The sequence below is a fragment of the Mytilus galloprovincialis genome, chromosome 1 (genome assembly GCF_965363235.1).
Source record: "Mytilus galloprovincialis chromosome 1, xbMytGall1.hap1.1, whole genome shotgun sequence".
In the NCBI taxonomy this organism is placed as follows: Eukaryota; Metazoa; Mollusca; class Bivalvia; order Mytilida; family Mytilidae; genus Mytilus; species Mytilus galloprovincialis.
The window spans coordinates 62,259,958-62,276,234 of record NC_134838.1 but is presented as its reverse complement, the minus strand read 5'-3'; the positions used below and the strand labels follow the sequence as shown (position 1 = coordinate 62,276,234).

Below are 16,277 nucleotides of genomic sequence, written 5' to 3'. Positions count from 1 at the left end.
AGTTCTCATTAAGAAATAAGTCCTTAAATAGGACATTAAAAGAAAAGAATAGAAAGACAATGCAAACTGTCTAATTTTATAGTTTAGAGAAATAGTTGGTGTCTTTTTTTCCAGTGATACCAGATATCTGATAATGATATTCCTTATAATATATATATTTATAGGTATTTTACTTTCTGATTCCAAAAAAGCCGACTGTAGTAATAAAGTTTTGCATGAATTTGAAACATTTTTCATGAGGTTTAATCATATTTTAATCTGTAACATTAATAATATTCCTTTGCAGGATTCTAATATTTACTGTTATTGTGTCTTGTTTGAAATCAATAATGTAAGTATGCCACAAAATAAGCAAACAAGTTACTGGAATTTCATGCACGTACCATAAAAATGATCAAAACTGATAGAAAAAACAAAAACAAAGGGTGTTTAAAAACATTGTCAAGCATGACATTACAGAAGGTTTTATTGCTCTATTTCACTTTATACACATACAAGGGTACCTTTTTAAAAAATCACAATTCTATATAATTTGTGAATTTGTATACTTTAAATTATAAAGGCAGACTATGGTTGTGTGTTTTTGGTGGATGTTGGTGTTGATGCGATGATTGTTAATGTTTGATTCTATCTATATTTGTTCTGAAAATTTAAAGTTTACTTTATTGTACATGTTGTATAGATTGATTGATGATTGCTTTAATGTACAGTTCAGTGGCAAATATTTAATGTATGTTCAGGAAAATTTGACAATAAATAAAATAGGTAGGTCCTGTAAAACAGGGATAAAGGTTGGGTGGACTACCACTGGCAAATAAGAGTAAATTGGATAGAAATCTAAACTTATTCATGCAATAGGCAATAGACACCTACAGACCCCTCAAAAGGATGTTGCTTGGGTTCTTAAAGTGTGTGGCATTTTTATATATAGACATCTGTTAAATGTTTTTGTTGACTATGGTATGTTACCTCTGGATGTCTTTTGGTAAATAGTGTTGGTTTGATGTTTCATTGAGATATACCTTCTATTTATTTTTATTCAAACTATTCCAAATAAAGTAATAATTTTTTTTTCTTGGCCTTTCATTTAGCTAATACTGAAAATTTGTTTTATACAAACCCTCTAAACCTTCTAAAGCTATTTCATCAACTACAGCTGTCAGGTAATTCAAATCCATCTAAGAAAAAAAGAATACATGATCATAAGAAGAAACAATTTGCTTATTGAATTCAGATCTTATACTATCTAAAACATATAGAATAAAAAATTAGCCAGTTATGTGGTCAATGTATATATTCACTGGTTCATGTAGTTCAACATCTAATAAATGGTTCTGCTCTATATATATTCACCTTTTTAATTATACCCCAATTGAACTACTGTGTTTCTTAACTATTTTTCATCTTCATTGATTATAAATTTTGGACAAGGAAAATAAATATAATTCTGAATGTATGTGCCTGTCACAAGTCAGGAGCCTGTAATTTAGTGGTTGTCATTTATTTTTTGGTGCATAAATTAGGCTGTTAATTTACTGCTTTGAATTGTTTAACATTGTCATTTCAAGGCCTTTTATAGCTGACTATGCGGTATGAGCTTTGCTCATTGTTGAAGGTGGTACGGTGACTTATAGTTGTTAATTTCTGTGTCATTTAATTTGGTCTCTTTTGAAGAGTTCTTTCATTGGCAATCATACCACATCTTCTTTTTATATGTATAACAAATTCATCACATGCAGGAATATTCATTCTGCGTTTTGTAGGAAAATAAACATTAAACACAATAACATCATTAGATAATGTCATCATTAACAGTAGACATGACCTCATGTACCCCATATAAATTTACAACCCCTGAATCTGTAATCTGTAATATATATTCTGCCAATGTAGGTCCACCTCTTCCGAGTATTGGAGTTCACAACATGAATAAAAATATCTTCCACCAATATCACGATACACTATTTACATTGTACATCATATTCTTTACGATAAAATTGGGCTTAGTGTCAATATAGGCAGCATCAACTCATTTAATACCTTAAAATCTTAAATATTTATCTAAATATATCACTGTTTAAGAGTAGACAACCAATCGTCACTTAGGATTCATATAATGTTATTATCGACTTTCTCTTCTTTTTCTTTATATCATCTATGCAACAGTCTATACCTTTCACAATGGAGATTGTAACATAATCGTCTACATTTTGGATCTATATCATGTATATGAATCAATACACCTTAAGTTATCATGCTTATCGCTATTTGTCCGCCATTACTGGATATCACACAGGTTCCCGTAAAATTTTGACGTCACAACACAAAATATCTGACGCCACAATGGAAAAGTGATTGTTGTATGCGTCAAAAGTTCAAGCGGCAGGGTCAGCCGGGATTAGCGATAAGGTGTATGGCATAGGGAGTCACCATAAGTTACATTGTTGTTTATTCTTTAGTTTTCTATGTTGTGTCGTGTGTACTATTCATCTACATCTATACTATTGATCTGCAGTGGAAATCCATAACGCAGATACTGCTGTGCAAACGTCAACCTGCGTGCTCAGTATTTACAAGTGCAATTAAAATTGGATAAAATCAGGTGGTTCTGTTTTTCTGTTTGTCTTTTTCATTTTTAGCCATGGCGTTGTCAGTTTGTTTTAGATTTATGAGTTTGACTGTCCCTTTGGTATCTTTCGTCCCTCTTTTACCCCTGGTGTGATATATGTATTGTATTGTTATCTCAAGATCATGGTGTTGTAAGCATATTTCTAATATCTGCATTTACACAAAATCTTTCATTCATCAATTTAAGACATTTTTTATATTGAATTCAATTCAATTCAAAGTTTGTGACATATAACAACAACAAAAACAAATAAAGTCTTTTAAAGACAATAACTAAGTAAAGTAACTCAATATATCTATATACAGATTCAGGTAAATATTGATATTGAGCTACTGGTATGGACAAACTGACATCAATTTCTTACTATCTAAAATGTTTATGCTTTTATCTGTTCATGTTGAAAATTTATATATTACAGCAACTTTTTGCCGCTAAAGTTGGAGAAAACAGATGAATATAATTGATGTTCTCACCAGAAAGCGCTTTCTAGTAATATCCCTCATTTGACTAATCACCAAAAAGACTTAATAAAACAGTACCCCAACGGACGTAATTAACTAAAATCCGTAAATAACTTACATAATATCTTGAAGCTTTACATAAACATCGAAATAATGAATAATGGTTGATTTGGTATCTACACAACTGTTTTAAGTGAAAAAAAAACCGAATCTACCATATGTCCTTTGTTCAATAGTCCAGCCCTGGCCTCAGTGACTCATTTTTTTTTTTTTTTTTTTTTGTTGTCAGTGACAACAAAAAAAAAAATTAAAAAAAATGAGTCACTGAGGCCAGGGCTGGACTACTTTGTTCAAATGCTCAACCTCACGACCGCGTTTTCCAGGGGAATACCTTATCGCCCTGGTATCCGTTCGCACTGGGTCTGTTCGTCCTTATTTTATTAGCTCACCTGACCTAAAAGCTCAAGTAAGCTTTTTTCATAATTTGGCGTCCGTCGTCGTTAACTCAGTTTATAAAAATCTTCTCCTCTGAAACTACTTGGCCAAATTGAACCACACTTGGCCACAATCATCATTGATGTATCTAGTTTAAAAAATGTGTCCGTTGACCCGTCCAACCAACCAAGATGGCCGCCATGGCTAAAAATAGAACACAGGGGTAAACTGTAGATTTTGGCTTATATCTCTTGAAAAACAAAGAATTTAGGGCAAATCTGACAGGGGTAAAATTGTTTCTCAGGTGAAGATCTATCTGCCCTGAAATTTTCAGATGAATGGGACAACCTGTTTTGGGGTTGCTGCCCTTGAATTGGTAATATTAAGGAAATTTTGCTGAGTGGCGGATCCAGAGGGGGGTTACGGGGGTTTGAACCCACCCTTTTTCGACGATCAATGCATTTCAATGGGGACATATAGTTGGACCCCCCCCTTTATTCTTGGTTGGGAACCCCCCTTTTGAAAAATGGCTGGATCCGCCCCTAGGCTGTCGCCTCAGTGTTATAGCTGTTGCAATTTGGTAAAATTGCAATTAAGATTTGTCTTAACATTTTGTATATAGAGATCCCTCAATGATATAAAGCATGGACTTTAAATAAATCTTTTTGTGCTTTTATGCTTTTAAATACTTATGCACATTTTGTCTATAAATGATTCATCCGTTACGCTCGAATCAAAAAGTGAATGATATGTTTCATTGTAAGTCGTTATTTTAGATGGTATAAGATATTTATGGTCTTTAGATATACTTTTTACTAATACCGTATGGGGATAAGCTGCCAAGAGCACTTAAGATGTAGACCAGTTGCAGTAACTAATTACCAAATAAAATTAGAGATCAACTTGAGTAAGTTTTGTTTGTATATTTGTATAATATAAAGCTCAACAGAAATATAATTATTCACAGGTTCTGAATCAAATAGGTACAGTGAAACAGATTATGTTGATTAAAGAATCACTAAACAGGTTTCCTTACATGTGTATTTACTATTAATAAAGTGAAAGTGAAAGTAGCATATCATCCCATGCAGAGGCAGCAACTAGTTCTGGGGATTGATATACTCTCAAACCATTAATAGTGCATTAATATATATTGTGAGGTAGAAATATATGGCCTTAAAATTTCTAGTTGATCCTTTTAGCCTCTAGGAGAACACATATATAGTCATGATCAGTTGTGCCTGGTGCATATAAAAAATTTGACATGCAAATATATATATTTATCATATACTAAGTTTATCACATGCTTCGACTTTTATCACATGCCTTTCCCAGGGGCGGATCCATCCATTTTAAAAAGGGGGGCTCCCAACACAGGATAAAGGGGGGGGAAGAAAAAAAGTCTCTTGAAAGTATTTGAAACGCGTCCCGGTGGTATTCCGCACGATTATCCGTGCTTTCTGTGTGTCTGGGACGTTTAATTATGGGGTGTTTCTTATGCAGGCGTCATACATTGGTTTATAGTCCGGCGTGCACAAAAGGTACAGAGAAAATTGAAAAGTTGGTTTACGTTAGTTGCACGCCAGACGAACGCTAAGCAATCGTTAAACACGTGTTGCATAAGTTTGAAGTACATTGAAATATTAAGGTATACGATTGGTGAACGCTACAACTCGATGAAATTTTTAAGCAGCATCAAAATTTTCATCCAGCTCAAGCATGTGTCTAGCGTATACCTGTACGCTACACACACGTAATACATACGCTACAAACGCGTTGAAAACGCTACAGATAAGTTTGAGAAACGTTTAGGGCACGTTGTATATGCTTCAAGATCGTGCGACTTTAACTAAAACGTATGTGTGTGTGTTTGTAACAAACACCCCACAATAGAAGGTCCAAGATACGACCGGAACGCGTCTCAAACACGTTGAAGTAACTTTTTCCATTCGTAGCGTGCATTCCATCTACGTTAGACAAACGCCAGGCATACGCTAACATATGTTTTTTGAACGCCCTACAAAGCTTTGGTATGATTCTCATACGTCCAATACACGCTTATTGCTCATTGTGCACAGGTTACAGATATGATTGACAGGTTGAATGCATCCAAAATTACTAGCATGTTGGCAGCATACATGATGTTTTAACACGCTCGGCGTACATCGGAGCTATAGGCTAATGTGTGATGCTGGTATTACAAACACCCCATAAAAGAATGCCCAAGATACGAACAGGACGCGTCTCAAATACATTCAAGAAACTTTCTTTCATAGCGTGCATTCCATCTATGTTAGACAAACGCCATTAATACGCCAACATACGTTACTTGAACGCCCGATACACGCCTACAGTGTCTTCCCTAGAAAATTCTTGATGCATGGTGGGTCTAAGATGAATTTGCAATGCGGAGCGCAGCGTTGTTTTGTAGAATTATTTTTATTACACTAGTGAAATGAATTGTGCATGTCAGTTTAAAAACTTCACATAAATCTGCAATACAGTCAGGAACAATACTTAACTTTTGTATCCAGGCTGGGTTGGATACAAAAGTTTTTTCAAGGGTCCTGTAATTTTTTTTTAGGCCTTACCAGGTTTGTTTTTACTACAGGTACATACATATTAATAGTCTGGAATGTTCTTATATAAAAGCCAAAAATATATGTTTGAAATACCTTATAAATGTAGCTTGTTTCTGATTATGCTGGAAATAATAAAGGAATTAAAAAAAACATGAGTTTATCAGAATTAAAATCCATTTAACCATGTATTTTCAGACTGGTTAACTTTATATAATTGTAATATTATTGAAAAAAAAAAAAAAAAAAAAAAACAGCCCCCCTTTCCATACCCCTAGATGTAAATTATTCTAATAAAAAAGTATTATCAGTTTCACCCCAAGAAGTTATTAATTTTTCATGAATAAATCTTAGCAGTTAATCAAAATGAAATTCCTATTGTCTATAAATAACAATGAAATGTAACTGTTTCCTGTTAATAAGGGGTTTCCCGAATTTTCCCGCCAAAAAGCACATGGCTTTCAACATTTGTAAACAAAGCATTCAATTTGTGATCATGGATTACAGCTTTAATTAATTTAATTTGGATATAGATATTCAACTTAAGGTACAGTCAAGTAATGTTTTTACTTTCTTCTAGATTAAAACTAGTTTGAAAGATCAGTTTGAAAAATAAAATAATTTTTGACATCAAAACAAAAACGATCTGAATTGTGAATATTCAGTGACCCATAATTTTTTTGAACTCTGCTACGGAGGTCAAAGTTACATCATGTTTCAACCCAATGATGTGTAATCTCTGTTACAACTAATCAACTGCGTTTGATATAAATATTTCGATGTCAGACTTATGATTTCAAAACGTAAAATTTATACTGCAAAAGGTTTACTTTTGATTTTTTCACGGAAGGATATTTGGAAGCTGTATCGGGCTATAATATTTATTATTAAAACAATTTGAACTCCCGATTTCTATTATGCAATCGAAGTCTTGAAATTATGTTGTTGTAAAATCGGAGCGTTGCATCTAATTATGATCAATTATCAGTCCAGTGAGTTTTAAACACCTGTAGAGTTTTGTCAATTGTCACTTCATATTATAAGATAATAAAAATTTCACACGTAGCGGGATGCATAGCGGCGGTACCACGATTTCCCGAGAACTACGAGAACAACATAATATCCCGAAAACAAGATTATATATCCCGAGAACAAGATTTTTAATTGTGTTATAGGTGTTTTTATTGTGTTTTTACTACTTTTTACAATAATAAAGAATATTAATAAGAGATAATACTCGTTTTTATTGAATAAAAATGCAATTTCAGGTCAAAAAATCATTTTCTATGTCTTGTATGCAAAATCCTTGTTGACACAATATGGCGGACATTCTAAAGGTAGACAACTTAAGAAAATCAAAGTATTAGAAGATCTTAGAAGAACTGACAGAAAAGAAAAGTATCAAATGTACTGAAAGAATAGATTTTATTAAAAAAAAATGTTAAACATTCATATAAAACTGATTGTTGTTAATTAATTATATGTCTCTATTGTTAATAAATTTTATTTATATCGTTATTGTTATTGTTAATAAAATGAAATAAATTATGATTCGTCAAAGTTTTTACTAAAATAACATGTTTTCAAAATGATCCAAAATCTTAGTAATTATATTGTTTTCTTATTAAATGCTGTAATTACTGGACAATTTTCTCCAAATATCTCCTTTTAAACTAAAGCTTGGTGTTGTTTTAATACAAAATACAAAAATTTCAATTTTCTCAAATTTTGTTCATCAAAGAAATATGAAGACAACGGCTTGGTATTATTTTAGTAACATTTTGCATATAAAAAGTAATTTACGATTTTGGTGCTTATTCTTCCAAAATGTCAGAGGAAATGAAATATCCGTGTATAAAATGTACTGAATGTACTGATGATTGTGTCATTGATGCAATTCAGTGCACTGGCTGTGAGAAATGGCCGGGTCCATACCAAATGTGTACCCATGAGTGATGTATTGTTACAGAAATGGTCTGATGCTAACCTGTCTTTTCTATGTGAGAATTGTTGTTTCACTAATGAAGAGTTCGACGGGGTAAAATCATTGAAAAGGTAGGCATTTTTTTTTTTACATATATTTCGATAATGGCATTTAATGTGTCCTTTGTGTTATTGGTGCTGATTTGTATCTATTTTAGGAGTAATATTTTATGTGTAAGTAATCTGTGATATATTTATTATGACCTATGATCTTTCCAATTAACAACGATTACAGGCACGTGTCCACCAACTTTTACAATAACTTGTTAATTAGTATATCCACTTATGACATGTATATTCAAAGCCTAGAGATAAGATTATTAATTTATTACCAATTCAGGTCTATAGTAAATACAACGCTACACAGTGCAATACATTAAACAAACAAACGCTACACAATGCAATACAATTCTACTTTTTATTACCCAACAATAATAATAATTAAACTCTTACGATATAAATAAATAATACAAAAAAATTAAAAGCGTATTTACAGCATATATAACATATTCACATCCTACTGACTGTCATTTGAACGTCGCTTTAAAAAGATCAATCAATTCGCTTACTAACACGGTTAATAAACCAACTGAGTGATTTTTTCAGAGCGAGAAGAAAGGCCCGGTACCCTTTCTCCGTGAAGTGCACTCCGTCTAACGCCTCGTACTCCTTTCGATATACATTAACCGGTTTGAAATAGAAAACTAAAGGATATTGAACAGCTTTGTTCAACATCATTCGATTAACTACGTCTCTTCGGGCATTGTATATTTCGGGAGTGAGTCGGACGCGAAATCTAGACCGCTGCAAAACGGACATGAATACAATTGCAACTCCCCTCGAAAGGCAAGCTCCAATAAAAGTATTTAAGTCCTTTTCGAAAGCAGTCTCATCAAATTGTAAATTACTGCAATCGTTTGAGCCAATTTGACATATGACAACATGAGGCGCATAATGTACAAATAAATAAGCCTGATTCAATTTCAGTAATTAACCTTTTGATAGTAGCACCCGGATAGCCATGCATCTGCACCGAAACTTTTCCACGAGCATTGGAAGGGTATTCCCACTTGTGGGGTTTCCCTTTATCCTCGCACAAACGCCTCAAATGTTCAACATAGCTATGACCGAGTACTAAAACGTTCAACATATTAGCGGATATGAAGAACTTAATATATTTTTGCTCAATTTACTGACAATTAAATAAAATAAAATATATATTTTTAAAGAGGAATTTGAAATATAGTTGTTTAAAAAATTTATCTGAACTATTTCATAAAATGTAAAATATAATCTCTATAAAATGGTAATTTGTAATTCAATTAAACACTTCAAAAAAAGAATGAAACAAAAATAATTTTCAAATACGGAACTCACTTATTCAAATATATACTTATATATTTTTTTTTTCAAATAGATGTAAATAAATTTATAAATATCGATACTTTCTTTCCAAAACGGCAACTGAACTCTTTTAGGGTATTATAAAAAAAATTACAAAAATTTACGAAATTGCTTCCAAAATTCAACTATTTAAGATAAGCGACCAAAGACCATAAATAGTTGAATGACACTCTTAGGTTTTACAGTCATTTATATACGCATCAGAGAGTATTGCAAGCTGTCTTTGACACATGTTTATTTGAAATTGTCTAATGGTTTATGACACTGATTATAGGGCACACTTCCATAATCATTTGAGATTAATTCAGATTTATTGTAATCCCGGTTTAATTAATTACAGTTAGTAGATAGATTAGTTAATAATGTTTTGATGAATGATAAACACGTTTAGAAATACAAACCAAGAATGATTACTTACGTAAAAGGGAAAACAGACGTTCTATCCAATTTCTACCCTGTTCTCTTGAATAATAATGGTATAACTTTCAAATCTGCCGAACATATGTACCAAAGTCAAAAAGCCATTTTCCATGAAGAATACGAGTTAAATGCTAAAATCATAATAGCACATAACGCCCAAAATGCAAAAAAACTGTCAAAATCTATTAAAACATGTGTTGAATGGGAACAAATGAAGCCAATTGTCCAAGCCGAAATTTTGAAAATAAAGTTTGTACAGTTTGAAGAATTCCGTGATATACTAATGGCATCGGAAGGTTACATTGCGCATAATGTTTGTGATACTTTCTGGGGCACAGGTTTCGATGGGAAAGGACAGAATGTATTTGGACTACTTTTAGCTGCATTAAGGCTTTGGTGTTAAATAAATATTAAAATGTATTATGTATACTTTGTGATAATTAAATATGTGTATTAACAACATAATGTCATACTTACGTGCCATCATATTATATATGAGTGTATATAAAAAAGAATTTCACACTTCCATCACAAAAAACATGTATGAACAGTGATTTATCTATTGTGTATTTACTTGTTATAGATGCTCTCAATTATAAAATTCACCTCCATTCACTGATTGTTGTATAATAAAAAAAAAAAAGACATGGAACGATAGTTTAGAGTTATTCAGTTATTAAAAAAAAGTTACGCCAAAATTGTCCAAAAAAGTAAGATATTTATATAGGTATATATATTTATATCTGGGTATTTATATATATATCTAATACTTGTAGGTTACAAGCAGTAGTTGGTCAGCCCCACCGCATTACCCGCAATGTAACAAAGTCTGAAGCACTACTACTTCAAACATATTCTATAGAAGTTCCGACAGCAAATGAAACGCAGATTGAACACACTGCTGATCGTGTATCCTCGTCCATATTAGCCAAATTTCATCCGGCAATATTGTCTGAATTCTACCCTGCTGAAACATATGGTGACGGGAATTGTCTATATAGAGCTGTCTCCCGGGCGATCACTGGGTCGGAAAGTATGTACATTGTCTTAAGAGTCTTGACACTCATTGAAATACTTTCATATCCCATGTTTTACGATCCCAATCACACCAGATTTACTGACCTAATACAGGATAACAGAATTGTCGTTGCTACATATCTCCAATTAGCAAAAGATGTCGGAATGCTTGGAACATATGCAGATATGATGCACATGTTTGCCCTCAGTGCTGTTCTAAAGATACCCATAAGATCATACTTCCCACCACAAATGAACATGGAATTTGTATCAGAGCCATATTCGAGAAAGGTCTGCGGTCGAAACGTCAACATTTCTGAGGCTCCAGCTTGTACAATCATGTGGACCTCAGCTGTTATACCTACGGGACATACCCTTATTACAAATCACTTTGTTCCATTGTTTAAGAGGAAAAGAACGGAGACTTTAGAAACAGTTTACACCATCGACGAAGATGACCATGATAATGTTAACCCTGTAATTGTCGACTCTGAATGCTCAACTACTGGTGACTGTCCACAAATGGATATTAGCGACACAGACGAAATTGATGAATCGTGTCCATTAATTTCTAACGAAGACGATACAAAAGTACATCCTCTGTCAAACGGCTGTCTATTAAAAGGTTTCATGGATGTTGCTGAACTTTTCAAGCAATTGTCATCGTTTACATACGAAGAAGCATATAATAACATTCCCGGTGGAATTAAGAACAACGTATTCTTCGCTTTAAAAAATTCAGACAACATCGAAAGAAGAAAAAGGGGAGCTATCAGTAATTTTTCTGACGACTGTGGAGTGTACGATGGTCCAAAAGGTTCAACCAGTAAGACATACTATGTAACAGACCCAAATGGAGTGGCAAAATTTGTTCAAAAAAGGAAAGATACATTCGGTGTTATCAAAACTGAGAAAGGTAAAAAGACTTTATTCCACTCGAAAATCAACCGGCGCCAGATGAAGTTGTTGAGCTAATTAGGAACTATTCCACTTCCAAGAAAGATTCATCGTACAAAAGGCGTGTTTCTTGGATAGGTGGTGACACCAATCCTATAGCAATAGTAGAGTATATTGGAATATTTCCAGGTTTGTCGGCACATGGTAATACTAAAAAAGATACTGAATATCTTCGCACACCAGCAACTGTTATGACTGAGATGTCAGATCTACTGCAAAAAGAAACGCCTTTGAATGTTTATAACAAACTGACATTGAAACATGACGAATTGAGTGGACCAACAAGTAGAAGACAGGTTCATGATAAGAAGTACAGAGATAAAAAGAATCAACGAAAAAACGATTGTGGACAATATATGAGTAGAGGTAATATTGCAGACCACATCAATGAAATAGACAAAAAACTGTCCGAACAAGATTCGATAGTTAAGTCCATCATAAGAGACCACGGGAAAGCCCCTTGTCTAATTATGTACACTGAACAGCAGTTAGAAGACATTAAAACATTGTGCTGTTCTGGTCAATCTATTGTTGGGATCGACAAAACATTTAACTTATGCGACATGCACGTGACCGCGTTATGCTTTAAACAAACCGCAGTAAATATGGAATCAACTTCAGAGCACCCAATTTTTCTTGGACCAGTATTTATCCATGACAATAGTGACTTTGAATGCTTCACTAATTTCTTCAATCACCTAAAAGTTAAACTCCGCGGCATTGACACTTCAAAACTTGTCTTTGGGACTGACGAGGAAGTAGGTCTGATAAACGCAGTTAAAGAAGCATTTCCTCAATCTAGAACCATTTTATGTACACGTCATTTAAGACAAAACGCCAAACAGAAATTAATAGACGACGCTGTCAATAAGAAAGATCGAGATGTTATTTTGGACTCAATCTTTGGAAACTCAGGACTTTTAACCGCTGATGATGTAATTTGCTTTGAAGTCAAAAGTGATGAAATAAGTAAGAAGACCATGGAATCAACAAACACCTTCAACAGATACTTTGAAAACCGGTTAAAAAATAACATTCAACAGCTATGGGAGACCGATCTCCCAGAAGGACACTTTGATAAGCCATGGACCAACAACAATAGTGAGTCGTTAAACCATGTCCTCAAAAGGTCCATAGCATGGGAATCTAAACCACTCTTAGACTTAGTACAGATCATTGAGGATGCTATTAAAACACAATATAAGGACCTTCTCCGATCAATTGTCAGCACAGGGCAGTACAGATTGGCTAGTACACACCAACATTTTACCATTTCCAAAACTATTTGGATTAACAAAACAAGCGAGGAGCGCCAACGACTGTTCAACAGATTTAGGAGGTTTGTCCCTAAAGACAACAAAGTGTCAATTTCCAGCGATGGGAAAATGACAGTAATTAAACCCAGGTCACTTGGAAAGAAAATTGGTCAGAGAAAACGAAAGATCAATGAAAGAACAACATCATTCAAAAGAACAAAGACCAGTTCAGAACCATAAGAACAATTTTGATTATTTAAATATGTATCTGTATTGTCATAAACTTTATACCATGCATTAGCTTACTGATTTTGTTTCCTTGTCAGAAAAATAACTTAATGGGAATAGAAAATAACCTAATGGGAATAGAACAACCTCATTTTTTTCTATAACTGCATCAGGTTTTTTCTTAAATAAAATAAATTATATATATTTTCGCGGACTTCATAAGGTATGCCCGTGCCTTGTGCAGGGTACCTTTAAAGTTTTAAAATTTCTTAAATAAAATGAATAATTGTCGCGGACTTCATAAGGTATGCCCGTGCCTTGTGCAGGGTACCTTTGTAGTTTTAACATTTTCTTAAATAAAATAAATAATTTTCGCGGACTTCATACGGTATGCCCGTGCCTTGTGCAGGGTACCTTTGTAGTTTTAACATTTTCTTAAATAAAATAAAATATTTTCGCGGACTTCATCAGGTATGCCCGTGCCTTGTGCAGGGTACCTTTAAAGTTTTAAAATTTCTTAAATAAAATAAATAATTGTCGCGGACTTCATAAGGTATGCCCTTGCCTTGTGCAGGGTACCTTTGTAGTTTTAACATTTTCTTAAATAAAATAAATTATTTTCGCAAAAGATAGGAATCAAACTCATGGATGTAAATAATTCTATATTTAAAATAAAAGTATAACACAATTATATAATAAATACATTTATAATATATTATAATGTTAAAGAGTTGCGTATTACATCATAATACAATATTGTTATTTAGATTTAGATATATTCAGTTGGATGTGTATAATACAGCCCTAAAATAAAAGATAATACACACGATTATAAGAATACACAAGACTTTTATTTCCTTCTGTACATAGACATACTTTTCAGTTCTTTAACATTCTTTGTAAATAACATTATTGTTTATATTTATGGAATCCATATATATAAGAACACTTTGTATTGAGATTTCTATTTATTAACGAATCAAACATGTTTTACTAGTATACAAATGTAGGTTGGCTGACCAGAGGTAACAAAAACCTTTTTTTTTCTCTTTTGACAATTATAAGAAAACAAAACTACTGGTTTCTATTGTATATATTTCTGAAGACTATGTACGGTACTGCTATGTAATATTTATATATGTTTATGTTTATTATACAGAAAGGTGCTGATATTTAGGGAAAAAATAATAGAGAACACATATAAAATTTTAAGAAAAAAAAAAATGGCAAATTTTGAATATCTTATTTTGGAATTTTGATAATTGAATGGTTTGTTTGATATGTTACTTTTATAATTTCAAGATTTCTTAAACAAATTATGTTACTATGATTGAAAAGACCATGTAATTATATGTTGTACCACTTTTTTTTTAAACATTAAATTTCTTGTATTTTATACCATTGTATACATTGGATTTGTACTTCAAATAAATAATCTGATCTCTATATTTCTTATTTTATATATCCAAAGAGAAGCATACGTTATTTATTGTGGTACTATGTCAATGAGTCAATCATAAATTCATTCATTAGAATTAATGAAATAGCATCAACACAGTTCAAATGCAGAATGATCACAATTAGATATTGCAAATGCACCAGATCACAAATAACGAAATTCTACAACACAAAATCCTCAGTGAGCAAACAGTACTACAGTACTTTGCTTTCAAGTCGAGTTATCTACCTTACAAAATATAACGTCCGCCATATTGTTTTCAACAAGGAATTTGCATATAAGTAACAAGACATAAAAATCTATTTTCTGAAGATTGCGTGTACTTTTATTAATTATGAACGCCATAAACCTTAATTATTGTATGCTGTTACACTTATTTAAGCAAAAAAACACATATAAAACCATAAAAAATCTTGTTCTCGGGATATATAATCTTGTTTTCGGGATATTATGTTGTTCTCGTAGTTCTCGGGAAATCGTGGCGGCCGAAATTTGATGCGTAGCGGTACCGCAATGCATGAATGGCCTAGGGAAAACACTGGCCTATATATGCTTCTTGTACACATTATACATGCTTAAAGCTTGTTGTACACACAATACAGATATGATTGACAAGTTGAATGCATCCAAAATTACTAGCGTATTGGTAGGGTACATAATTTTTTACCACACCCGGGGTGTACGTTTGAGCTATACGCTAATGTGTGACGCAGTTATTATGAAATGAGCGTTAAACGATTGCTTAGCGTTCCTCTGGCGTGCAACTGACATGTACGGACTTTGTCAATTTTCTCTGTACGTCCGGTGCACCCCGGTCTATACGCCAATGTGTGACGCCGGCATAACATAGGACCCTATGAGAAATTCACTTACATATTTCATTGTCTGAAACAACTTAGCAAAATGGAACCATACTTGGCAGCAATGCTCCTTGGGTAGTCCTGTTTCAGAAAGGAGTCCAATGATCGGGACCCCCGACCAAGATGGCTGCCACACTGAACTTAGTAATATTAGACCTTTTAGTAATAACTTAAAGATTTTGTTGTCTGAAACCAAAGAGCCAGTTTTAACTCTGGCTTACAAATGATGTCTTGAACATCTAAGAAACAGCCATCTTAAAAATGAAATAGTGCAGCATTTTTAAGCCAGGGGGCAGCACTAGTCAGTCAAATGAGTACTGTGAATACATGAGAACAGTCATGTGTGACCAGAACTGACTTATGGAGGCCTAAAAAAAGCCACACAAGTGACCTGAATTCATGTTCAGCTTTTCTTCCAGTTGGTAGGTAGGATCTTTTTACTTTTAAATCAGTTCATGATACTTTCATCATATATATATATATATATATATATATATTTTTTAGACGAGTTGTATATACATTATGTACACAGCCATGTATCACCATCATTGATGGCGATCCGATGGATACATCTGTTGTAGGGTTGTCA

The 16,277-nt window shown here is 33.1% G+C and overlaps 1 protein-coding gene across 2 annotated transcripts in view; it reads right to left on the bottom strand.

Annotated features, from left to right (window-relative positions):
- Window positions 1–3,079, bottom strand: part of LOC143080684 (general transcription factor 3C polypeptide 1-like) — a 264,959-nt gene extending 261,880 nt beyond the window's left edge. For both annotated transcript variants that reach the window (XM_076256672.1, XM_076256681.1), the window contains exons 1-2: window positions 2,994–3,079; window positions 1,121–1,178 (exon numbers count right to left, since the gene is read on the bottom strand). In XM_076256672.1, coding sequence (XP_076112787.1) covers window positions 1,121–1,178 — 58 coding nt within the window. In that variant the 5' untranslated portion in view covers window positions 2,994–3,079. The remainder of the gene's footprint in view (window positions 1–1,120; window positions 1,179–2,993) is intronic.
- Between the last annotated feature and the right edge of the window lie 13,198 nt (window positions 3,080–16,277).